Below are 27,761 nucleotides of genomic sequence, written 5' to 3' on the forward strand. Positions count from 1 at the left end.
AGTTAGTGATCTAATCTGCGTCCACATAACGACAAATTATAGTAAAATTACAGTCATTCTTGATAATTAATCGAATGAATAGTTACAGATTACATTAAAATCATGAGTATAAAATCAAAAATTTTGTAGATCAATTGGTAACTAGTACGGCCCAGAATTCTAATCTCTCTTTCCTCATTATAATTATCAAATTATCAAACAAAATATCAAGACTGTACAATTTTTGCCATAAATAAATATTTCATCGGAGGCCTGATTTTGATTTCGCAAAAATAATTAAATATTTTAATAGTAATATAAACTTTCAAAATTACTACTTTCTGAACTCAATATAACTTCGTCTTAATATTTATCATTATACAAGGAAATAGTCTCAATTTAAAACAATTATTTAGGGTTCTCAGTATCAACATTAAAGAAAAATAAATAAATTAAACACACAAACAAAGAGTTTAATTTATTCATTACACAATAAGGATAAATAATTATAAAAAAGACGGAATGATTTGTATCAACCGAAATAGTTCAGAATAGCCCGGTTTTTAGGTGGGTACACATTTCTAGGGAATAAATTTACTATATGGTGGTTGGTTCAATAAATTTTGGTCATATTGGCCAAAATTTATAACTTTTTCACAAACTCCTCTATGTTTTTATCTGAACTTCCACCTTCATTCACTGCCTCTATAGCCAATTTCTTCCATTTCATTGAATTCTTTTTCATCTCTTTCCCACTCTCTCCTTCCATTACTTCCCTTATACGAAACTCTATTTCTTCTTTGTTAGCAAAGCCTTTTTCGTCAAGTTTAATCCTAACCCCTACCTTCCACACATTTACAATGAACTTTGCATTAGTTCTTTGATCTGTCCATTGTGGCATAGCAACCATTGGCACCCCCAAGCTCAATGCCTCAAGCGTTGAGTTCCATCCACAATGAGTCATGAAGCACCCAATGGCCTTGTGAGCCAATACTTCAAGTTGATTGCACCAACTCACAACCAACCCTTTTTCTGTTGTTTCTTGTACAAAATTAGCTGGAAGCTTTTTGTGTTCTGAATCTCTAACTACCCATAAGAAGTGGCAATTGCTATTCTTCAATCCCAATGTTAGTTCCTCCATTTGGTCTGCTCCAAGGGATGCCAAGCTTCCAAATGATATATAAATGACTGAGCCAGCTTCCATCATGTCTAGCCACTTCATGCAAGCATCCATCTCGGGCTTAAACAAGCTAAGGCCATACTCTTTGTCATCTTCCAACCGCTTGTCTAAGTAAATTGATGGAATAGTTGGTCCAATAGTTTTAACAGGCCATTGGCTTGTCATCCAATTCAGTACCTAATGGATTACAAAAGAATTTATCATAACAACAACAACAACAACAACAACAACAACAACAACATAATCGACTTTCAATTATAAAAGCTTGTAAATTACTAAAGATGGAGAAGATAGCAATTATAGGATGAAATCTGGGATTATTTGAAAGAGAAAACGTAAGGAATGTGTTCTGTAAAGTAAGCAAAGCTAAAAATGGAAAGAAAAATGTTGAAGATACTATTACTAATTTTGCTATAGAAAATTTATAAAAAAAAATTTTGAGAAGAAGAAGAAGAATTTATTAATTGATGTCAGAAATATAATTGGTGCTACCATAATAACAGAATCAAATAACATTTTAATTACTTTTTGTGTCATGTGTTTAATTGGTATATACATCATTTAGAAAAAGTTTCATCATTATTTACATAATAATTTAAGCCTATATATTTGTGTTCGTGCAGGCTTATTGGAGAAACTTAAGCAATTATGTATCAATATGAAAGGAATTTCTTAGCCTACCTCATCTTCCAACTCATGGACGGTGTTACAAAAGATCCAATTTGCTTCATCAATATTCGATAATTGGTTCAATAAGGTGCTAAATAAAGCTCGGTATGTGCCAGTATCAGCCATGAAAGAAGGTAGATCATTGGCTCCCAGTAATGGCATCGAGGGCAGTGATACTGTAGGCTCTTCTAAGGGCAACTTTAGTGTTCCTTTATAGCCATGATAATAGATTGCGTTAACAGCACCAGACTGAGTGAAAAACGGAGCACCATCTAAGCCTAGTTCCCGAGCTATGTTTAGAGCCCATGGCATGACTGCGTCATACACAACAAATTTTGGAGGGTGTTCGGAACTTTTTTGGGTTTCAATCAGCTTTGTCAAGCTTTGAGAGACTGTCACTCTGAAGTTTTCATAGTATTCATCACTGTCACTGGTATCAAAAGTTTTACTTTCTGTAGAGCCATCAGAGATGATTTCTACGTTGATAGTGTGGCTGGCTATGGCTTTCACTGACTCACTAATAGTGGTGGTAGCTACTAATGTAACTCTAGGACCCTTTGAGGCTAGGCGCTTTGAGAATTGGAACATTGGGTTTATGTGACCTTGTATAGGGTATGGAAGTACTAGGATATGAGGTTGAGTTTGAGTTTGACTCTCCATTCTCTCTGTCGATCTCTTTATGTGTGTGAAGAAACTTAGGATGAAGAATTCATGAACCGGGAATCAAATATATAACTCATTGGCTGAATAATTGCATTAACAAGTTGTCCTAGATGCTTTTTAACCAAAAAATAAAAAATTGTACTAGATGCTTTGCATATCTCATGCTTTTTCCCACCTTCCAGTCCAATGACCTTGACGAGTAAACGGATTTCGGCTCATTTTGTTAGTTGGGTGGCCTCATCTTCACAATGTTATGGCCTTTGAGATTTCCTGCTTTGCCTCTTATATTATTATTGCTGCGTTTGTAGTTGTAAGAAAAATAATAATGTTGATTGTTTTATTTAGACTCTTAAACCAGATTGTTTAACCCAATTAATTAACCAAATTGATTATTATTAAGTTTTATTATTCAAATGTAGGTCAAACAAGCATATATCATATCATGCACAACAATGGAAAAGTAAATAACATCACGATATGATGACCCACGAAAATCGATGAAACGATCTATTTCAAGGTTAAAATCTAGGGACAATTTGTCCTAACTATCCTCAAGGTAAAGCAAATCGACTATAAGAAAATCAAAATTTTTACAATCAAATTTAATCTTAAATCTATTGCTACCTCCAGTAGTAACTTACTAACACAACCATATGCAAGCTTCGAATCCACAGATTCCTTCTCTCCTTGGTTTTATTGTAATACAAACACCCATGCTTGTGATTTTGAGATTCCATTCAAACGTTTCAGATCACCACTAGTAGTTGATCTTGTAGTAGCAAATAGGTTCTACCATTGCTTGATTGGAGATCTTGCTCTGGTAGATTCTTGTGTAATTAAAAGGTACAAAACCTCTCAGCTCTCACAAAGAGTAACACACAAGTCTTCCATAAGTCTGAAAAACGTAGCTAAAGTTTTCCTTTTATATGTGGACAAGTTGGAATGAAATCCTAAACATTTTTGCAGGCATGGGCCTGATTTAAAATTCAGCAGAATTACTTTTTCTCCTATTCTTGATCAGTCGAGCCTAATTCTCGATTGATCAAGTTTGGCAGATTGTGACTTCCCTTTTCTACAATTAGCTTCAACTTGAAACTTAAAACCTACACATTTGAGTATTGCCTAACACAAAGACTAGATATGTTTTGTTCTTGGTTTACCAACACATACAAAATATGATTCTAAACATTTAATTCCAAAACTTTAGAACCTAACAAATGTATTTGGAATGAGTGATGGTACTGTGTTTTGTATAACATTATTATTAATCTTTCATTTCTAGTTTTTTTTTTCTTCTTTTTTTGAGAAGAATCTTTCATTTCTAGTTCTTTTTTTTTTTTCCGTCATGCAAAGTACAGCGTGATGATTTTATAGAGAGAGCCAAATCATTAGTAATTATAACTTAAAAAGTTATAAGTGGGCAAAACTTGGGTTCCATGCTTCTAATAAATCGGATCTGTTGGATGATGACATATGACACCATTACAACAAATCTAGTCCTCCAGTAGTGTGTAAAGTTTGGGTCAAATACCTTCAGTATAAGCTCCTCTCTCTCTCTCTCTCTCTCTCTCTCTCATGGGTGTATTACAATATATAATAATTATTTCATAATATTTTTGTTACAAATTTTATTGTAGAAAATTATTTTCAAACCAACTCTTTTGCGAGGGGTCGAGTTTGGAAAGATTGAGTAGTTTCTCAACCAATCATAGGATTATCTATGTACAATCATATATAGAATTATCTAGGTGTGATTAACCTAGGTTGGGTTTCCTTCTTATAACTACTTAGAACTGCTTAGAAGTTAAGAAAGTTATTAAGATTATTGTAAGGGGTCCAATTAATAGGTGTTTTTAGAGGATTTGTTGATAATTCATTGAGAAAAGTTAACGGATGTCCTAAGGGTATTTATTAGTAAGCTATTTTAGAAACAAATTTACGATAAAAGAAAAAAAAATTAATGTTTTGACAAATTTTTTCTATTTCTCATAAAAGTGGTACCAAACCTTTTCCAAAATGGTTTATTAAAAAGAATAAGGTTTTTTTCCAAATTATTTTGAAGAGAAATCTTTCAAACTTCTCATATATCTTTTTACTATGTATCAATTTTGAAAGCTTAATCATTGGATTGCATGTTTCTTATGTGCTTAACATACATGTTAAATTTTGTTCAAATTAGGTGCTATTTACTATTTAATCAATAAACTTTTTTTACGTACAATTTTAGATCATAGAAACTTAAAATTTAGACATTGGGTTGATGACATAGCAATTGATCTTAATCTTTTTGAAATTTTGCAAGAATGAAGGATATAATAATACATGCAATCTAACAGTTAGATTTTCAAAATTCACACTCAATAAAAAGATATATGAGTAGTTTGAAGGGTTTCCCTCCAAACTAGAAACATTTTCCATTAATAGATGCTCTAAAAATACTTATTAACATGACCCCTAAATCATTTTAGGATAATTCTGATACCATTTTTATGTGTGATACAAAAAACTATATAAAAAAATCAATTATAGTTTATTCCTTTCCCATAAAATTTTTCAAAAAGTTTTTCCTAAATGAATGTCTTTGAGGTATCCGTTAAACAAAAAAAAAAAAAACAAAAAAAAAAAAAAAAAATCCTATTATAAATGTTGTCTAAAGTTTTTCAATATGGTAGTCAGTACATACCATATTGAATGCTATTTTCGTTTGGTAATTAAATATTTCTAAATCCAACTCCTTTACTACCCTATTTTTGTGTTCTATTTTATACTTTGCCAATTGGGGTGAGTATAAATGTATTAATGTCTGATTATAAAAAAAAAATAAAAAAAATAAAAAATAAAAAATAAAAATCTAACAAGTTGTGATTGATAGAGTATAAAGTGGAGTACAAAAAGTTGGACAAATCAAAAATACCAATCCTTTATCCCACTTTTGTGTTATACTTTATGCTCCACCAATTGTCATAATATATATATATATATATATATATATATTCTAGTTTAAATGTTTTTTTATAAAGAAAAAAAATGTGACAAATTGTGGTTGGTAAAGTATAAATTGAAGCATAAAAAAGTGGGACAGATCAAGAATAAAAATCTTCCACCCACTGTTGTGTTCAACTTTATACTCCACCCCTCCTTTAAAAACTACCATAACTTTTGAGTGGAGTTATAATATGCCTTTGTGTTAAAATTCTTTTTCTTTTTGCTTATATGTGTGTGTTTGTTTCTTAAAAAAATAAAAAAAATAATAAAAACTTATACTTTACTAAACTATTACTCCACGTCTTTTTAAAAATATAAAACAAAATAACTTTCAACTTCACGTACACTGTTTTAGTCCTATCTAGAGTTTTAAAAATTTTGAAGCATGCCTTCAGGGACGGATTCAGAATTTCAAGTTAGGGAAGGCCAAACTTAAAAAAAAAAAAAAAAAAATTCATATAGTATTAACAAACTATCAACCAAGACAAATACACAATATCATTGCTTTTTAATATATTAAGATGTAATTTTCTACCAACAAAAATAAAAGACTTTTTTTTTCTTTTTTTTTTTTTGCATCTTTATTAGTTACCTATTCTTTACTGTTGCCCCACTACAAACAAACAATCAAATACCAAAAAATATTATATATTCTCTATAGACACTTTTCTCTCTATATATTCAAAACCCTGGAATAAATTTATTCCAAGGTTTTGAATTCTATTTCAGAGATCATTCCATAAAAATTTTCTATACTGGAGTATACTGATGCACTGCCCCGAAATAAAGCATAGGATATATATAGGTTTTTTTTAGGAAAAAAAAATCTTAATAAAATGAAATAGATTATTTATAAAGTATATATATATATATATATATATATTTGGTATTTTTGCAAATAAGCAGACATCTTTAGGGTGTTTGTAAAGTACATAATTTCCAAGAAGTTTCCAAATTAACTCACATTTTTACTCCTACCCACGTGACTCTGCTCCTCTTTTCTTTTATATTTATATATACATAATTTCCAAGAAGTTTCCAAATTAACTCACATTTTTACTCCTACCCACGTGACTCTGCTCCTTTTTTCTTTTATATATAAATATATATATATATATATATATATAAATTTTGGTATTTTTGTAAATAAGCAAACATCTTTAGGGTATACATAATTTCCAAGGAGTTTCCAAACTCACATTTTCACTCTACCCACGTTACTCCGCTCCTCTTTTCTTTTATATTCATTGAGAGATGCTACATTTACAATAAATCACAGGTGGTTAGTTGTTATTGGTTCAAATTTGAAAATAACACTAAGATTACTTTTTTGCCCCAACAATAACAACCAGTAACAATCTTCCACTTAGGATTTGTTGTAAAAATGTTGTAGAAATATTGTAGACACATCATTTCTCATATTCATTTCTTATCTCACCCAACACTACTATTTCGCCATTTCAAACCCACCTCTAAATCTCCCATCATTTTTTCTTCTTTCTTTTCTATATGTTTCTTTTCACCGTGCCTCTCTCTAGCTTCATTTTCTTCATTATTTTTAGAAAAAAATTTAATTACAAAATTGTTTATAGCCTAAGGTTATAACCTTACGCAATAAATTAAATATTATTACATATTTTGAAAATTAACCGTTAAATTTTATCTTCTTTATGCTTTTAATATATATATATATATATATATATCAAATTTCGTGTCAATCGGATATTATTTACTATGTGATCTATAAGTTTATATTTTAGGCACAATTTCGAATTACATAAACTTGCAATTTAAACAATTTATTGATGACATAGTGTGAGGGTCTTTTTTTGGACAATGTCCAGCCCAAGTTGAAGCAAGGACCCTAGGCCTTTGAGTTGTTGTTTAAAGGGACTAGTCTTGGTTCACCGCACAAGAATCCTACAATACGTACATAGTAGCAAGCAAAAATATATATGTATTGAACAACAAGAAACAGTAAATGAACAATGTAATAAAGAGAGAGACATATATATTATTAAGGATCCTTAAAACACTATGAAATATTTCATTACTTTTCTTAGTTGTAAATCACAATGTGTTCACTAAGACGTGTTATAAGGTCCAAAATAAGCTTAAAAATTACAGACTTAGATAGTTATCCAAGCCTCTAAGACTTGCAAAGTTTGAATACCTTTGAATCTAAGTATGTTCTATAGTGGTTGTTTTGGGATACTGGGCAATATTTCTCTTTCTTTTACTACTTTCTTTTAGTTTTTTACAGAGTTTTCTTAATGATTCTGTTATGATTCACTCTTGTTGAATGCCACTTCAATGTTGGTTGCTTCTCCCTTTTATAGTGTCATTCTAGGGTTCCAAGGTACTATTGATTCCCCTCCTCTGCTCCCCTGGGTACCAAAGCCCACGTTGTGCCAGTCACTCTGATGACTGGTTCTTTCCTTGTTTTTCATAGTTTTCTTCCTTTGGTGCTATTTCCCTAAATGCTTCTTGCTAACTTTCCATTCTAGGGTGTCCTTAAAGGGCTGACCTCCAATCTCTCTTCCCTTAAGGCTTCTAAACCTTACCTTTTCAGACTCAGCTTTTTGGCTATCCTTCTTCTTTCTAGGTTGCTCAAGGTACCAGCCTCTTGTTCATGAATTGTTACTCTCTAATCCTTTTGGTTCCTTTTTGCATCATTGGGTAATTTAGAAAAACATATATGTCCTTCGTTCCTTGTGTTTCTTGGTGCTCTTTTTGAACTGTCTTAATCTCATCCTAGCTATGCTACACGTCCCGAGGATCCCGAGCCCCTGGCAGTCTCTAGTATCCCAGCCCAGTTCTTCCTATTAGACTTCCTTTGATTTTCTGATCTTGACAGGCTGGGCTTTTTTTCCTTTCTTCCCTTTGTTTCATAGGCCCTAAGGCCTATCCTTTTGTGGGTTTTGGGCTTTAAATCTTTTTTTAATGGACTTGGGCCATCATTTTCTCTTGTGGTGAGCTCAACCCTTTTATATGGGGTTCACCCATTGTGCTATTTTAGGCCTTGGTGTTATAACTTTTTTAGACCTCAACACATAGCTAATGATCTTTAATTTTCTAGAAATTTTGCAAGCATAGAGAATATAAGAAGAATATGTAATCCAATGGTGGATTTGTCAAAACCTCCAATAAAAAGATATTGAGTAAAATTTTAGCCTTAGGCTACAACCAATTTTGTAGCTAAATTTTGTCCTTATTTTCATTTTCACATCCTTGATCTCACTCTCTATTCTCTACTCTCTCCAGCTTCTATCTTTGGGTGTCTCTCTCTCTCTCTCTCTCTCTCTCTCTCTCTCTCTCTCTCTCTCTCTCTCTCTCTCATTTTTATTTTCCTGATTTTGGTTTGTATGTAACCATGGGTTAAAAGGGCTTTAATGAGATTTTTGTTTTGTTGGGTTGAACTGGACTTTGGGCTAGCTGCTCAGGGGGGGGGGGGGGGGGGTTAGGGGGGTGGTGGTTAAGGCTTGGAAGAGAGGGCCCTACTATATTAAAAAGACAACATTGCCCAATAGATTAAAGAAAGGTATTAAGTATTGGGCAAGGATTTGCAGCAAATTCCTGCATAAATCATTGTATTTATTTTGTTTTAAAGAAAATCAATGGTGGAGATCAGACCTAATAAAGTAAAAGTGGAACCCACAGAAATAATTTGCCACATTGCACAAATCTCGAAGAATTTAAAGAGAAATATTTAGACAAGTGTCTATTTAACAGCTTGACACATCACCATTACGTAGGAATTGCTGCAACCAAGGTTGTAGCAATTCCTTGCCCTTAAGTATTAATTTTGTGTGTGTGTGTGTGTGTATGTATTAAATGACAAAATTTAGTTACAAAACCAATTGTAACATAAGGCTGCAAACTACTCTAATAAATTGACATGTGTAAAAAATGACATGTGCACTGCACATGATCACTTAAGTACAATTAATCCAACCAATCCTAGTTAACTACAGTGCTTATTAAAAAATAAAAAATAAAAACTAAAAAGACTATACCTATACGTATATAGTATACTCTCTCTCTCTCTTAAACAAAACCAGAAAATCCAAAACTCCACTATCAGTCACCCCAATCACTCTTCTCCCTCCACCACTAGTCCACCCAAACCATCCTTTGTTTCCACCGTCGGCCCACCTTAAACCCTCCTCTCTCTCCACCGCTGGCCCACCTAGTCTTTGCTGCTCAAAGCCACCTCTTGTACATTGCTCCGCCACTTCACCGGTCAAAACTAAATTACCTTTTTCCTTGATAACCATGATTCCTTCAAGAATTGAAGAGGATTTGCTATCTCTTTTTTTTTTTTTCAAAGTTCTGTTGAGGTTTCAATCTAATTCTTCTTTAGGTTTCACTTTCTTCAATTGGGTCAAGAATGATTTAAGTCTCAGACCCACTATCTAGAATTACTGTATTAACTTGGCTATCAACTAGTGCTTGCATCTTGTGCAATTATTTTTCTTTTGACATTTTCTTTTGAAGCTACAATCAGAATTTTTTAACTTTATTTTTTACATTTTTATTCTATTTTTAATTGAAACAAATCTAAAAGGTGTTGGAGAGATCCTATAGTCATCTGAATTCTTTTTGGGTTCTTATTGCTAAACTTGTCAGGTTTCACACACACTGCTTATAAAAGAGATCATGAGATGTATCTAAATGATGTTCCTCTCTTAGTCTCAACCTAAAATAATTTGTATAAGTGACACTCCCTAGTCCCTACTTCCCCCCCCCCCCCCCCCCCTCCTCTCCCCCCAACGCACCTAATTTCTATAAATGCAACAAATAGATCCTTATCCTTCTTAATAGAATATTCTTTTTTTTTTTTCAAAGATTCCTACCTAAAGTTACACTTCATTTCCTTGTATTATACAATTGAGTGGGAATCTTTTTTTTTTTTTAAGAGAGTTTCAACCTAGAGCATTCGCTCCTAATAATAGCTCTTTATCATCAGACCAAGACATCAATCAATTTTTGGTGTAGACAGGAATTGAACCTCAGATTTCTTATACAACCATTAGAAACTTTACCAGTTGAGCTAACTGGAACCCATTAATTGAGTGGGAATCTTAAATGGGTACATCTCATCCACTTTTGCAATATAAAAACTCAATAATATTAGCACTTGAGATCATTGCTTACATAAATGAACGGGGGAGGTTGTATCTATACAGAAATTCGGGGAGGGTTGAGGCTTGGATTAGAGACAGAAAGGTATTGTTTTTGTCATTCTAGGTGTCAAAATGGTGACCCCTTCATCTTTGTCTATTTCTAAGACAACAAAGAGAGGTTCTTTCTATTTAAAAAGTATGACTTTGGACAAGATACATTAAAAAAGTGATACTTTTTTTTTTTTTGAGAAGGGAAAAAAATAAAAAGAGTGATACTTTTATACCAATAATTGTAGAAGTGATGTTGAAGCTATAAAGTGTAGAATGGAGCAAGCTTTAATTTGGATTTATGTCCTAATTGTTCATTATCTTTACTTCATTTTAACAAGCGACGTACAGTTTTAGGACAACGCATGCGCAGGTTTATTTATTTATTTTTATTTATAATGTTTTGACAAGAGTTCTAAAGACATGAATATTTGATCTTTTTTTTTTTTTTTTTTTTTTTTTTTTCTTTTTACATGATAGAATTTCTACTCTAGTCTAATCTAAGTATATATGTGTGTGAAACTTCCTCTTATAGACTTGAATCCTGACCCTTGCCTCCCACATCTTACAAGCATTTATACTTATGGAATGACTACTGTACTAAGGGTATGCAGTGGTATGAATATTTGATCTTTAAGAAAACATATACTTATGTTAAAAAAAATTGCAATTTATACCCTTAAATTTCAGAAAATTTTGATTTTATCCCTTAAAATTTATAAATTAGACCCATACCCTTAATGTTACATAACATTTAGATTAAAGCTCTTTTGTTTATACACCATAACTAATGAGTTGTCCGTAATTATCAACTCAATTAAAAATGAAATAATTTTATGAATTTAAATTCAAAAATTTTAGGGGCAAAATCAAAATTAGTCCAAACTTTAAGGAAATAAATTACAATTTAGTCAAAATAATATTTGACATGGGTTAAAAAAAAAAAAAAAAAAAGACATAATTTTGAATAAATAAAATAAGTTAAGTTTCACGCTTCTACAAAAGCTGAAAAGCCTACCATTTAAATAAAATATAATGAAGAGTTACAACTAATAGAATAACTTTAGGAGTTTACAAGTTTTGCCACAAACTCCTCTATATTTTTATCAGAACTTCCACCTTCATCCACTGCCTCTTTAGCCAATTCTTTCCATCTTACTGAATTCATTTTCATCTCTTTCCCTCTTTCTCCTTCTATTACTTCCTTTATACACAGCTCTATTTCTTCTTTGGTAGCTATGCCTCTTTCATCCAATTTAATCCTTACCCCTACCTTCCACACATCCACAATGAACTTTGCATTAGTTGGTTGATCCGTCCATATTGGCATTGCAACCATTGGCACTCCCAAGCTCAATGCTTCAAGGGTTGAGTTCCATCCACAATGAGTCATGAAGCACCCAACGGCCTTATGAGCCAATACTTCTAATTGAGGGCACCAAGTCACAACTAGTCCCTTCTCTGATGTTTCTTGTAAAAAATTAGGAGGAAGTTTTTCCTGTTCAGTTTCTCTGACAACCCACAAGAAGTAGCAATTGCTATTCTTTAGGCCCCTTGTTAGCTCATCCATCTGCTCTTCTCCCAGGGATGCCAAGCTTCCAAATGATGTATAAACAACTGAGTCAGTTTCCTTTGTGTCTAGCCACTTCATGCAAGCATCCACATCAGGTTTGAATAGGTGAACGCCATATTCTTTGTCATCCTCCAACCGCTTGTCTAAGTAAATTGATGGAATAGCTGGTCCAATTGTTTTAACAGGCCATTGCTGGCTTGTCATCCAATTCACCACCTAATGGAATTTTGAAACATATGGAACAAAATCAGAATAATAAACAATAAACCAATGTTCACTGATCAACAACGGAGCGGAAGATGAAGGGGATATTAAAAATAGGATGAAATATAAATAAAATTATCTCAAATTGAGGAAACGTACAGGGATGTGTTGTGTAAGCATATTAGTAAGCAAAGCTACAAAACTGAAATACTTCTTTTATAAACAAATCTTATAAAATTTTCATACTTCAATGAGTTGTAGGCTCTGTAGTCAGTAAGTAAATAACACAGAAGTGGCAAATTCTAGCTTTGCCAATAACTCACTAATTCAAAGTAGAGAAGAATGAAGACATAAAATAGCTAGTACACCAAAAGAATACAGGAATATACGTAATTTGACAAGATGCTAATATTTATCAAAGTGTATTAGATGAAATCCACTGTATTCCTCTTTTTTTTTTTTTTTTTTTAGAAAAGAAATCCAGAGTTTGATTTTGTTTTTGCCTTGTCTTCACTTTGTTTTGGCTTTGAAATTTCCTACTATAATAATATCATTACACTTGCTGTTACAAGAAATACGATACTCTTAATTCCCAAATTCACAGAATTTTTAATTCACGCCACTTACATATTCAATTTTCCTGGATCTCACCATAAATACAAATGCAAAGAAAATGTATATTTCTAATACCATAACCTTTCACACACATTTTGCCACAACTGTTCTACGTGGTAGACTGGGAGTAGTGAAGAAAAAAATGATGGATTCATGTGATAGTGACAATGAGCTAATTATAATCTACCACATAAAACAATTGTTGCAAAATGTGTGTAATACTAGAATTATTCCAAACAAATAGGTGACAAGGTTCATATAATTCTTTGTGCCTACAAAGTTATGGTATTAGAAATGCAGTGGATTGGTTTGAAAGAAAAGCCAAATCTAATCTTATAGAATGAATATGAAAATGAGATTGACTTCAAAATTTTAAACTCAATATCAATTTTTGGATTTTTTGAGTTTATATAGTTCGGCATTCGAGCATAGCTTTTTATTTATTTATTTATTCAAATATCATCATTATTAATTAATTTATAAAAGAAAATAGAAATCCCATACTAAAAGTATGTGAGTATCTCTTTCTCTCAATTTATGTATATAAAAATCTAATAACACAATTTTTTTTTCACAAGTGGTGACATCACTTATTGTGATTGATAAATAATACAACAGGCACCAGTCATAATCTTATGAGTAATTATGCAACTTTAATCACAATTTAATACCTTAATAAATCATGAAAAAATTAGGGTCTTTAGCATTGTATATCAACATTTCTATTAATTTCAATTAATCTCTCTCTCTCAACAACTCAAGGGTATTTCAAAGGAAGTTACATTGTTAGTAATTTTTAGCCCACTCTTTCATTATTATTTCTTTTCATTCTTTCATATCACCAGCCAATTCAATGTTCTAACATTTATAAATACTTTTTGGGTTTTTCTATTAAAAAAAAAAAAAAAAACATACTTCTTGGGTAGACATATTTATATGATACTTATCCAAAAAAAGGGGGGAGAACCGAGAAACTGTTCATATGATATCCATTCAATGTGGAAACTTGAGATATATAGGGATTAAGTGCTATGATTAATTTCTAGATCAAATAATATATATGATTTAATTTAGTGTAAAAGTACTTATTAATACTTGAACTTGGTTATGAATATCTTAAACTACATTTTTTTAAGATAAAATTTTAAACTATATTCAACTTGAGCTGATCAAGCCAATTCATGATAAGTAAACAAGAAGTTTTTGAAAATTCTTTTTTTCAAATATAATTCGAATGGTTTTGATATATAAGTTTGACTTACTTTTAGTATTTTTTTAACTGGAATTTCTTTTTGTTTTAATAAGAAATTGTTACATCACTCACTAATTAAATAAAATGTAGAGATTAAAACTTACTACCACTTGCTATAAGTACGAAATTAATTAAGGTAAGCCAAACCCTTGATATATTTATAGGGTTTGGGAAAGCTTTTTCCAATATTGCACAATTGACTAGTAGCTATCACTAAATGATATTAACATAGCAGACTAGTTGTTTCTCACACACTCACACCTCCACCCACAAAAACAAAACAAAAACAAAAACAAAAAAAAGTACAAGAAGAAGAGAGAGAATATATAGACTCGTAGTTGCACAGAGATAACAATCCTATATATAGACTATTGTATTGGGTGTACAGACTTCTTGGACCAAACTTTTTGGTTTTTAATTTTTAATTTTTAAATGAAATATAAAAAAGTTTTATTTAATGGGGGTAACAAATCAAATCTTGTGACTTTAAAATAATAATAAAAATTTAAAAACTCTTAAAGGGCCAATATGAAAACTAAAAAAAAATATAAAATGTAAAAATGAAAATTTTGAAACATAAATGGCCAAAAAAAAATCTCAAACTTTAAGGGGCAAAGGTATACTTTATTTTAACAAATACACTTATGTGAATAAATAAATAAGGCAACGCTAATTGTTGTTGTTTTATCCATATATCACTTGATACAAGAGTGTCTTAACCTTTGATTAATTTATAGATCAAATGATAAATATGATTTAATTTAGTGTAAAAGTACTTATTAATACTTGAACTTGGCTACGAATAATTTAAATCACATTCGTTTTTTCTATATAACATTTTAAACTATATTCAACTTAAGCTGTTCAAGCCAATTCAAATATAATTGGAATGGTTTTGATATATTTATAAGGTTTCGCCTGTTTCAGAAAGCTTTTTTTGATATTACACAATTGACTAGTAGCTATCACTAAACGATATTAACATAATAGACTAGTTGTTACACACAAACAAAAAGAAAAAGAAGAAAGAGGAAGACCGAGAAGAAGAGATAGAATAAAATAGTAGTTGTAAAAAGATAACAATACAAGTGGTTGTGATTGAACCATTTCTCAAAGGTGTAGCTGAGTGGAAATCATCAGTATTATATTGTTTGGGTCTAAGATTTTGTTTATCGTATACAAACAAGATAGTGTGGATTCTAAATAATAATAATAATAATAAAAAAAAAAAAATAATGTGGGTTCCATGACTACGTGGACTGGGATAAGATTGCCTTGGAATAAAGGCTTAAAAAAGAGAGGTAGAGTTTGAATTTTTGAATGGTGTTCACGTGGGTTGTCAGTGACTTGTCACTTGTCAAGCACACAAAACAACAAAAAGTTAAAAGATTAAGATAAAAAGAAAACACAAAACAACAAAAAGTTAAAAGATTAAGATAAAAAGAAAAATAAAAGGTAGAATAATAAGAAGAAACGTATGCATAAGCCTCTGAGCAGATAAAGAAGAAGAAGCAGTAGTAGTAGAAGCTAAAGAGAAGATCGCCAAATGGGTTGCTACAGGCAACGTGGTGGGAACAACGGCACCCTGTTAACGACGGCAGTAACCCAAGAGCAAGAGCAAGTTAGTAAGTTATTGAGAAAGGAGAGAGATTATTAGATCTAAAATTTTTTTGTTTGTTATTTCGGGTATGAAGTTTTCGGCCGAAATCCGATTTGTTTCCCGGTATGATCGGAATCAACCCAGTATAGCCCGTATTTAAATCGGTACGAAACAAACACATTTCTGTACCGTCTCAGGCGCCGGTGCAAAATATTCCGGCCATAGCAGAGATTGACTCCCTTGACCTTAGCTCAAAACAATGTTGTAAAAATGGATTTAGATTTTGATTCTTTATGGGGGCAAAATAAAAATTTCCACAAAATTTGAATGAAAAAAATAATGTAATTTTGAGGTTAGTTGATACCTAGCAATAGGCATCTCATCACAGTGAAATGAAGGACGGACTATAAATTCAAACAAAATGTTTCCCACTTTTGAAACTTTAGGAGAGAATCAAAATAATCACAAACTTTAAGAATGTTAAAACATTGTAACTTATTATCAATATATATGAATTGATATAGCTTAACTTACCTCATTCTCCAACTCGTTGAAAGTGTTGCACAAGAGCCAATTTGCTTCCTGAAAATTCGAGAATTGATTCAATGCGAGCTTTAGCCAAGCTGGGTACATGCCCTTATCACAAAGAAATGAAGTTAGATCATCGAACCCTAGTGATGGTATCGAGGGCAATGATATTGAAGCCCCTTTTTCTACGGGCATTTGAATTGCTCCATGATTCGCATGATAATTGATGGCATTAACCACACAAGACTGAGTGAAAAATGGAACCCCATCAATCCCAATTTTCCTTGCAATTTCTAAAGCCCATGGCATAATTGAGTCATACACCAAAATCTTTGGAGGATATCTGGACCTATAATGTTTCTCAATAAGCTTTGGTAAGCTTTGTGAGACATGTAGCTTGTAACGTTCGAGAGATGCATCTATACTCTCCGCATCTTTGGCTTCCTCGGATCCATCAGAGATGATCTCAACATTGATAGAATGGCTAGGAAGGGCCTGCATGGAATTGCCAATAGAGATGGTAGTGACAAATGTTACTCTAAGACCCTTTGAGGCTAAGCGCTTTGAGAATTGGAGCATTGGGTTAATATGACCTTGTACAGGATAAGCAAATAATACGATATGAGTTTCTCTCTCCATTTTCTTTTCCAATAACGCCCTATGACTCTCTCTTTGGAAGTTTGAGGTTGAAGAATTCATGAACTAAAATTACAGGAGATAATGGTGTGTATATATATATATATATTGATTTCAATTCAACATGTAAATATGTAATGATTTTTCACTCCATTAAAAGTTTGTTTGAATAGAACTTATTTTGTTGAAATTGAAAACTGAAAACTAAAAACTCTGTAGCAAAATAATTTTTAAATGTGTAAATAGTGTTATGAGACCCATTTTTAATGAAAAAGTGACGGTAAAGTGGAATTTGTGGGTCTATGAACAGTGCATCTGTGCATTGTTCACGATTGACTTGGTCAAATAGTGCGGCTGGAAAAAAAAAAAAAAAAAAAAAGGTCAGAAAACGCAAACGCAGCCATTTAGGGTCCGTTTGGTACATGTGTTTAAAAACTGAAAATTATTATTTAAAAACTTTTGTAGAAATACGTGTTGGTGAAAAAGTGTGTGAAAATACGTGAAATGTTATTTAAAAACTGAAAATTGTTGTTTGGAAATACTCACCAAACACTCCCTTATAATTCGATTATAAGTGGCTGCGTTTGCGTTTTCTAACTTTTTTTTTTTTTTTTTGTTCTAGCGGCACTATTTGACCAAGTTAATCGTGAACAGTGCATGGATGCACTGTTCACGGACCCACAAATTTCACTTTACAATCACTTTTTTTATTAAAAATGGGTCCCACAATACTTTTTACACATTTAAAAATTATTTTGCTACAGTGTTTTTAATTTTCAGTTTTCAATTTCAGCAAAATAAGTTCTATCCAAATAGATTCTAAGTAGCAGAAAAGGTGATGGGGGGAATGGCAAACAATTGTGGGCTCTTCTTATGAGATATTTTTATCTTCAATCAGTGCAACATAAATGATCAATGGTGATTTTAATGCACGAAAACAACCATTCAAGGGGGCTATAGAGTGAATTGACTTCTTGTTGGACCACAATTTTTGGTTTTTTTATTTTTTTTTTTATTTTTTTTTATTTTTATTTTTTCGAAAATGAAATTTAAAACACGTTTATTTAATTGGGTATCAAACCAAATCTTTAAAATTTAAAAGTTTAAAAAAAGAAAAAAGAAAGAAGATTTAAGAGCATGCAACAGAAGAACCTTCATCTTGTATTAAACCACAAACATAATGTTGTTCCATTTAAATGGCTGAGACTTTTATTTTATTTTAATTTTATTAAAATATTAAGTTTTTATTTGTTAATTATAAGACTATAATATTTAGTTCATTATTTTAAGTTTTAAAAGCTTTTTTGAAAAACATTACTTTTAAAAGCTTAGAAGCATGTTAGTTAAAGGATTTTTTTTGTTTTTTTGTTTTGTTTTTTTTTTTGGGGGGCGGCGGGGGGGGGGGGGGGGGGGGGGTGTGGGGTTGGGGGGAGCCAAGGATGGTAATTTTTCCTCACCTTGCTTGGCCCACCCCTCCCTACTTCGCCCCATGCAGGTTTAGCCCCACACCATAAGGGAAGGTGGGGATGGGTTTAGAATTTTTAGATCTGCTCCGCCTTGTCCCACGTTGATAAGAATTAAATTGTAAACCCTAAAACTCTTCTATTTAAACAAACATATCATCAGTTTATTTTATTTTATTCATAAAGGCTTTCTGCCTCCTTTTTTTTTTTTTTTTTTTTTCCTCTCGCAAGGTTGAAAATAAGGTACCAATTTTAACATTTTCTTTTGTCTTTATTATAAAAAATTTATATACAATTGAATCATTGATTTTGTATTATGAGATTTTTGTTTTTGTTGTGATATTGTCTTGTTAAACACTTTAATAATAGTAGGCTCTGAGCACACGTGCGTACTTAGAGACTCTTCTATTTTTTGGGTAAAAGTTAATAATTTGCATCCATTATAATTTAAAATCATTACATTTTTCAATCACAAAAAATCTAAGGATGTGATGAAAAAATCATTTGACCTACAAATGCATTATAATGTAAAATGTAAAATGTGTGTATAAATATATTCTTATATTGGTGAATAAGAATAAAAAATTAACCAATGTTTCATTTTTCTTCTATCATGCCATCAAAACACAAAGTAGTATATGTCAAGGCTAAAAACAAAATTCAACCCAACTTAATCCATTACTAATTCACAAAAATATTGAGTTAAGTAAATTTTGTCAAGTTGATTTCATTTTTCTTTTCTCATGCAATCAAAACACATATCATATGCAGAAGTAGTATATGTCAAGGCTAAAAACAAAATAAACAAGCAAAAAATTCAACCCAACCTAACTCATCAATCCACATAAAAATTTAGTTTAGTAAATTTTGTCAAGTTGATTTCATTGTTATTTTCTTATGCAGTCAAAACACATTATATGCAAAAGTAGTATATGTCAAGGCAAATACAAAAACAAAAAGTCAACCCAACATAAAAATAAATAAATAAATAAAATTGATTTAAGACAATTTTGTCAAGTTGATGAGTTGGATGCAATGGAAAAACTAACAACAACATAAATTCTCAATAAACTAGTTAGGGTTGTTTCTCAAAAAAAAAAAAAAAAAGTTTGGGTCTGTAACACGTAGTCTTTTATATTTGAAGTCATAATTTTATTTGCTTCTTTAATTAATCCACATGTATGTTCTATTTCCCCAAAAATAAAAACATTAAAATGTATGGAGAAGTAGAGTACCAAAGATGGAGTTGGTAGAACTCCTAGCAACTTGGTTCTTAGCAGCATCACCTATCAAGCGCTCATTGTCAGTGAATATGTTGCCACACTGCCATGCATGAATATGTCATCCTGAGATCGATACTGATTGCAGGACCCTCTTCTTCACCAGCCATTCTTATTTATGATACAAACACCACACACACTTTATCTCAATTGTCACTAAAAGAGATGTAGATGCAGAAGAATAGTTAAAGTCTTTTTTTTCTTTTTTTCTTTTCTTTTTTTGATACGAATGGTTTGTGTTTTTGGTAAGCAGTAGAATTAACATGGTCTTATTTGTAGTTTTTTAGGAACTATCCCCACTTCCTAAAAAAGAGTAAAAAACCTATCTTCCACTTACACAAAGTTACCTACTTAAAAAAAAAAAAAAAAAAAAAAAAAAAACAACCCTATTCCTCTAATTACTAAACACAACCCCACTACCTTAAGATTAAGAATATACGTTTAAAAGTTTTAACCAACCTTTTTGGCCCAAAAAAGAAATAGAAAACTAGTACTCTAAATTTAGACTTTTTATAATTATTTTCTTATAGTTACTGAAAGTTTATCCATTTCCAATTGGCAAAATTTATCCATCAAATTCTAATCTCATTAAGAAAAGAAAAAAAAAAAAAAAAAAAAAAAAAAAAAAAAAAAAAAAAAAACCATATACACCATGCCCATCAAAATTTTCATATGTAAAAGTTTCAAATTTATTACGTATCCCAGTTATGGGTAGCATTGAGTTTTCATTTTTTGAGAGAGGTGAAGGTGGTAAGATTGAATAGCAAGTTGGCTCTATGTTTTGAATTATAAGCTTTGTCATGCTTTGAGAGACTGTCAGTATGAAGTGTTCAAAGTATTCATCACTGTCACTGGAGTCAAAAGTTTTACTTTCTGTAGAGCCATCAGAGATGATTTCGACGTTGATAGTGTGGCTGGCTATGGCTTTCACTGACTCACTAATAGAGGTGGTAGCTACTAATGTGACTCTAGCACCCTTTGTGGCCAGGCGCTTTGAGAATTGGAGCATTGGGTTTATGTGACCTTGTATAGGATAAGGAAGTACTAGGATATGAGGTTGAGGTTGAGTTTGAGTTTGACTCTCCATTCTCTCTGTCGATCTCTGTTTGTGTGTAGAAACTTAGGATGAAGAATTTATGAACCGGGAATCAGACATATATTATGTAACTCATTGGTGAAGTTGAATAATTGTATTTATTAGTTGTCCTATATGCTATGCATATCCCATGCCCTTTCCCACCTTCCAGTCCAATGACCTTGACGAGTCAACGGATTTAAGCTCATTTTGTTAGTTGGGCGGCCTTATCTTCGCTACGTTATGGCCTCTGAGATTTCCTGCTTTGCCTCTTATAGTCTTATTGCTACGTTTGTAGATGCAAGAAAAATGATAATTTATTTGGAATGAGTGATGCTACTGTGTTTTGTATTACAATATCTATAACCTTTCATCTTTCATCTTTACTTCTCTCTTTCTTCTTGCGAATAACTTGATTATTTTATGGAGAAAGCCAGATCATCAGTAATTATAAGTGGGCAACGCTTGACTCACTTGAGTTTAGTGCCTCCGGTGCACTAGATCCGTTGCAATGATGACATATGATACCATTACAGCAGATCCAGTGCTCCAATATTGGATAAAGTTTGAATCAAGTAATTCCAGGCAACGGATCCAAGCCAAGTACATTTCAAGTTTACCTCTCTCTCTTCTATTTTTTATTTTTTATTTTGTTATAATTAGTTTTTAAGATTTTGATTATGATAAGTGTATTACAATATATAATAATTATATTCATAGTGTTATTGCAAATTTTATTATGAAAAATTATTGTCGAATCAACTCCTTTGTGACGTGTTGAGTTTGGAAGGATTGGGTAGTCTCCACCAATCATAGGATTATCTATGTATAATCATATATAGAATTATCTAGGAGTGATTAACCACCTAATGTCTAATTGACATTATTACCAGCCTAAGGTTAACAGCATGTGGGATCTGATCATTTCCGAAAAAAGCTATTTCTTTAATCGACTGGCTGGCCAACATTTTGGAAAACTGGGTTTAGAGTACCAAGGTACTCAATACCCATACTAAAGGTTAGTTCTGTTTAGTCAAGGGAATGAAATATTTCTAAATTCAAATCATTCACTATTTCACTTTTGTGTTTCACTTTGTGCTCCAATTGTGGTATGTATGTCTAATGTCTTTTTTTTTTTTTTTTTTTTTTTTTTTTTTTTTTTCATTTTACACATTCCTTGTTTTATATGGAAAAAAAATATATATATGTGGCAAGATGTAATTGGTAGAGTATAAAGTTGAGCACAAAACGTGGGACAAATAAAAAATAAAAATTTTATATCCCACTTTTGTGTTCTATTTTATGCTCCACCAACTGTGGTATAGCATGTCTGATTTTATTTATTTATTTTTTTTTTTTTTTAACTTTGTTTGTTTATAAGGAAAATAAAAAGAATAAGGCAACACTACAGAAAAATGTATATTTGGTGATGAAATTTTCATCCCCAAATGTTCTAATTTTGTTGCCTATGACAAATGGCGACAAAACAACTTTTGTCACGTAATCCCCATAGCCAAATGTCCTAGTGGCGAAAATTTTTGTCACCAAATAGTTCGATTATTTTTCTAAAAAACAATTTATCGGCAATGAAAAATGGAGCACAAAAAGTGGGATAGATCAATAATACAAACCCTTGATCTCACTTTTATGTTTTATTTTATGTTTCACCAATTATGGAAAATAAACCACCTTAAGGTTGTTGATCTTGGGATAATATGTGGCATTTATGAACTATGTAACATGTAGAAGCAGTATGTGGGCAACTAATAAGTTTCATTTTAGTGCCTAAAAACTTGATAAATATTAGTTATTGATTACATTGTAAGTATATACAGGTTAATTAAGATCAAAAGACCTCCTTAAAATTGTATGAAAGAATATGTAAAATAATTGCTAACAAAAATTTACTTGAAATTATCATGATTTAAGTTAAATATAAGCAATAGTTAAAAGAGACTTAAAATAAAAAATACAACCTAAAAATATTAAAATACTATAACTAAACATATGACATACAAATCTTAGTGTATGTAGAATTGTAACTGTGTACATAGTGTGTGTTACATACTAGTAGTCAATAATGTGAACATGAGATCATTGCTTACATACATGAACGGGGGAGGTTGTATTTACTATTTATTCATAAACTTGAGGAGGGTTGAGGTTGTTTAAAATAAATAATAATAAGAAGTGTAAAGGGAGAAACACTAGTCGGAGGCATAGATTAGAGACAGAAACGTATGTTTTTGTCATTCTAGGATGCAAAATGGTGACCCCTTCATCTTTTGTCTTCTTCTACGACAACAAAGAGAGGTTCTTTCTATTAAAAAAGTATGACTTTTCACAAAATACATTAAAAAATTAATACTTTCATATTAATAATTCTAGTAGTCATGTCGAAGTTATAAACTATAAAGCGTGGAATGGATAATATTTAATACGGATTTATGTACTCATCATCTTTACTTGATTTTTAAAAGAGACAGTTTTAGGATAAATTCATGCACAGTTTTATTTAATTATTTTTAATGTTTCGACAAGAGTTCGGAAGAGAAAAATATTTGATCTTTAAGAGCACATATACTTATGCTTTAAAAAGAAAGACTAAATTTAAATTTACACCCATAAATTTTGGTGTAATTTTGATTTTATTGCTTAAAATTTTAAAATTTGAATCTGTACCATTAACATTACATATTGTTTAGATTTAAGCTCTTTTGTTTATACACAAAAAATAATGAGTTGTCTGTTGACTATCACTTCAACTAAAAATGACACAATTTTATGGATTCAAATTCTTTTTTAAAAAAAATTCTAAAATTTTGTTAGCTAAATCAAAACTAGCCCAAACTTTAAGGATATAAATTACAATTTAGTCAAAATAATATTTGACATGTGTGTAAAAAAAGGACATAGTGTTAAATAAAGAAAATGAGTCAAGTTTAACACTACTACAAAATCCTAACGATTTAAAGAAAAATATTTATATGAAATATAATGAAGAGTTACTGCTTACAATAACTTTAGGAGTTTACAAGTTTTTCCACAAACTCCACTATGTTTTTATCAGAACTTCCACCTTCGTCCAGTACCTCTTTAGTCAGTTCTTTCCATCTCACTGAATTCCTTTTCATCTCTTTCCCTCTCTCCCCCTCTATTACTTCCCTTATACACAGCTCTATTTGATCTTTGGTAGCAATGCCTCTTTCATCCAATTTAATCTTTACTCCTACCTTCCACATATCCACAATCAACTTTGCATTAGTTGTTTGATCTGTCCATTATGGCATTGCAACCATTGGCACCCCCAAACTCAATGCCTCGAGTGTCGAGTTTCATCCACAATGAGTTATAAAGCACCCAATTGCCTTGTGAGCCAATATGAATTCTGGTTGAGGGCACCAACTTACAACTAGCCCCTTCTCCTCTGTTTCCTTTAGAAAATTACTAGGAAGCTTTCTCTGTTTTGTTTCTCTAACAACCCACAAAAAGTAGCAATTGCTATTCTTTAGACCCCATGTTAGCTCCTCCATTTGCTCTTCTCCAAGGGATGCCATGCTTCCAAATGAAGTATAAACGACTGAGCCATTTTCCTTTGTGTTTAGCCACTTCATGCAAGCATCCACATCAGGCTTGAATAGGTGAAGGTAGTACTCTTTGTCATCCTCCAACCGTTTGTCCAAGTACATTGATGGAATAATTGGTCCTATTGTTTTAATAGATCATTGCTGACTGCCATCCAATTCACCACCTAATGGAATTTCGAAATATATGTAACAAAATCAAAATAATAAATAATGTTCATTGATTAACAACGAAGATATACAAAGTGTAGAATATGGAGCAAGTTTAATATGGATTTATGTCCTCATGTTCAAAATCTTTACTTGATTTTAAAAAGAGACAGTTTTAGGATAAATGCATGCGCAATTTTTATTATTATTAATTTTTAATGTTTCGATAAGAGTTCCGAAGAGATGAATATTTGATCTTTAAGAAAACATATACTTATGTTAAAAAATTAAAAATTAAATAAATAAATAAATTGCAATTTACACCCTTAAATTTTGGAATAATTTTGATTTTATCCCTTAAAATTTATGAAATTGGACCCTTAATGTTATATATCATTTATATTTAAGCTCTTTTGTTTATACACCATAAAATAATATTATCACCTCAATTAAAAATGAGATAATTTTATGAATTCAAATTCAAAAATTTTAGGGGCAAAATCAAAATTAACCCAAACTTTAAGGGTACAAATTACAATTTAGTCAAAATAATATTTAACATGGGTTTTTTTTTTTTTAATAAAAAAAAAAGACATAATTTTGAATAAAGAAAATGAGATAATATTCACGCTACTACAAAAGCCTACCCATTTAAAGAACAAATATTTAAATGAAATATAATGAAGAGTTACTACTTAGAATAACTTTAGGAGTTTACAAGTTTTTCCACAAACTCCTCTATGTTTTCATCAAAACTTCCACCTTCGTCCACTGCCTCTTTAGCTAGTTCTTTCCATCTAACTGAATTCATTTTCATCTCTTTCCCTCTCTCCTCCTCTATTACTTCCCTTTTACACAACTCTATTTGTTCTTTGGTAGCAGTGCCTCTTTCATCCAATTTAATCTTAACTCCTACCTTCCACACATCCACAATCGACGTTGCCTTAGTTGTTTGATCTGTCCTTTGTGGCATTGCAACCATTGCTTAATGCCTGGAGTGTTGAGTTCCATCCACAATGAGTTATAAAGCACCCAATTGTCTTGTGAGCCAATAATTCTAGTTGATTGCACAAACTTACAACTAGCCCCTTCTCCACTGTTTCCTTTAGAAAATTACAAGGAAGCTTTTTCCATTAAGTTTCTCTAACAAACCACAAAAAGTAGCAATTGCTATTCTTTAGAGCCCATGTTAGATCCTCCATTTGCTCTTCTCTGAGAAAGACCATGCTTCCAAATGAAGTATAGACGACAAAACCAGTTTCCTTTGTGTTTAGCCACTTCATGCAAGCATCCACATCAAGCTTGAATAGGTGAAGACCATACTCTTTGTCATCATCCAACCATTTGTCCAAGTACACCAATGGAATAACTGGCTCAATCTATATCTATATATTACTAAAAGCTGAAGCGTAGCATTTAATGTTGCTACGCTCACATTGAGCCATGTTAGCAGCCATGTCATTCCCATCCTATTTTCTGAATTTTTAATTCAATTTTAAAATAGTTTTACCAATTTTAAAATACTAATAAAATTAAAATTATTTTCAGCACTATCTCTACTTTAAAGTCCACTTCTTATACATTTAAATCCACCATAAAACCCAATCCCATGCTCAAAGCCTTTTCAACTTACTCCCTTTGTCAAACCTTATTGCTTTTCACGGTTACAACTTATGCTATTCCCTTCTGTTACACAGATTCAACTTCCTGTCTCCCACATTTTGTTTCATCGTTTCAGGTTTAGTTCCTTCCCCTTCCCCACCTTTTGATTATCACGGTTTCAGCTTCTATTCTACTATTTCACTCACGGTTTCATCTTCCTGTTCTACGGTTTCAGCTTCTGTTTTGGTTTCTAATGGCAGCCTCTCTATCTTCCTTCTTCTCCTCACATCTATATAGATACTGATGTAAGTTGGGTGGTTCAATTGAGGTATCCCTACATCCCAATTTCTTTTGTACTCTATTCTTTTGCTTGATGGTTTTTTTTCCCTTTCTACATTTGTTTCTTGCTATGGTGTGGATGGTTGTTACGGTGTTGAATTTGTTACTGCTGGGTTATTTAATTGGAGCACTGCTTTTTGGGTATGTTCGTTCGGAGTTCTTTTGGGGATTTTTTAGGTTGGGAAAACCCAGAAATAGTGTAACAATCATGTAGCAAAGCAAAGTTGACAAAAGCTCAAGGTGTGACAATTTGTGGCAATCACGTTGCCTTTGTTTTGTTCACAAATTTAAATCTGTCACCTTTTAGTTAATGAGACAAAAGCTCATCAAATGGCTGTCCTATGTATGTGTCAAATGGGGGAGTTTTTGTGCAGTGGCTCTGTTGATAAGAGTATTGGTATATGGAAAAGAGAGGCTTATGGTAAGCTTAGTAAAGTTGGAGTCATAAGTGGCCATGAAGGTCCAGTCAAATGCTTGCAAGCATCACCTGGTAATTTTGGTAGTGGGTTCTTGCTCTATAGTGGAAGCCTTGATAGTTTTTTGTCCACTAATTTTTTTCTAATTCTTGTGCATTGGGTTATTCTTATTGCTGATTTTCCAAGTTTAAGAAGTCCATGGTAGGTTAGTACTAGAGAAATCTGAAAATTATTCATACGGTTTTGTTAATTAGCATATAACATTCACAATTAGCATAAATAGACCATCACTTGGCACCAAGAGTTAATCAGCAATATGGATGGTAGAGAAACCCAATTATCGAGCTCCGGTACCAAATGTGGTGGTTGGATCACCTTCCCATTCAACATTGGTCAACCTCTCTCTCTCTCTCTCTCTCTCTCTCTCTCTCTCTCTCTCTCTCTCTCTCTCTCTCTCTCTCTCTCTCTCTCTCTCCAACACACAAAATTTGTTTGGATCAATATATTTCTTATTTCTATTTATATCAAGCAGGGGCGACGACAGGCTTCACACTTGGAGGCAGGGGATGGATATCGAACCTGATCGTATATCTGATTCAGGTGTTCAATTTGAAAAACATAAATGCTACTCAGATTTCAAACATAGTGAGTGGTAGCACCAATTTGCTTCCGATCATTGGAGCAATTGTTGCTGACTCTTTCTTTGGTACTTTCTCTGTTGCTACAGTTTCTGCTTGTATCTCTTTGCTGGTAATACTCTTTACAGTGTTGCAACTTGCAAGATGCACAGTCTA

The 27,761-nt window shown here is 31.9% G+C and overlaps 2 protein-coding genes and 1 pseudogene across 4 annotated transcripts in view; all 3 read right to left on the bottom strand.

The window, feature by feature from the left end:
• Positions 1-431: 431 nt before the first annotated feature.
• Positions 432-2,584, bottom strand: LOC126702363 (mogroside IE synthase-like). Its single transcript, XM_050401055.1, has 2 exons — positions 1,841-2,584; positions 432-1,336 (listed from the first exon to the last, which is right to left on the bottom strand). The coding sequence occupies exons 1-2, from the start codon at positions 2,486-2,488 to the stop codon at positions 623-625; spliced, it is 1,362 nt and encodes a 453-aa protein (XP_050257012.1). The 5' UTR covers positions 2,489-2,584; the 3' UTR covers positions 432-622.
• Positions 2,585-11,594: 9,010 nt separating this feature from the next.
• The window catches only part of LOC126703090 (mogroside IE synthase-like), a 50,463-nt gene continuing 34,296 nt past the window's right edge, over positions 11,595-27,761 (bottom strand). For 2 of the 3 annotated variants that reach the window (XM_050402002.1, XM_050402006.1), the window contains exon 2: positions 11,595-12,439. In XM_050402002.1, coding sequence (XP_050257959.1) covers positions 11,714-12,439 — 726 coding nt within the window. In that variant the 3' untranslated portion in view covers positions 11,595-11,713. Of the gene's footprint in view, positions 12,440-16,428; positions 17,137-27,761 lie in introns of those variants that run through there. The other variant, XM_050401997.1, reaches the window with a different exon arrangement.
• Positions 23,900-24,580, bottom strand: LOC126703092 (mogroside IE synthase-like; annotated as a pseudogene).

The sequence above is a fragment of the Quercus robur genome, chromosome 10 (genome assembly GCF_932294415.1).
Source record: "Quercus robur chromosome 10, dhQueRobu3.1, whole genome shotgun sequence".
Classification (NCBI taxonomy): Eukaryota; Viridiplantae; Streptophyta; class Magnoliopsida; order Fagales; family Fagaceae; genus Quercus; species Quercus robur.

What these genes read in the sequence shown, in the direction of transcription:
- LOC126702363 (XM_050401055.1), bottom strand. Translation starts at nt 2,488, where the DNA reads ATGGAGAGTCAAACTCAAACTCAACCTCATATCCTAGTACTTCCATAC. An exon ending in TCCATGAGTTGGAAGATGAG is followed by an intron (nt 1,337 to 1,840) that starts GTAGGCTAAGAA and finishes GTAATCCATTAG; the next exon opens with GTACTGAATTGGATGACAAG.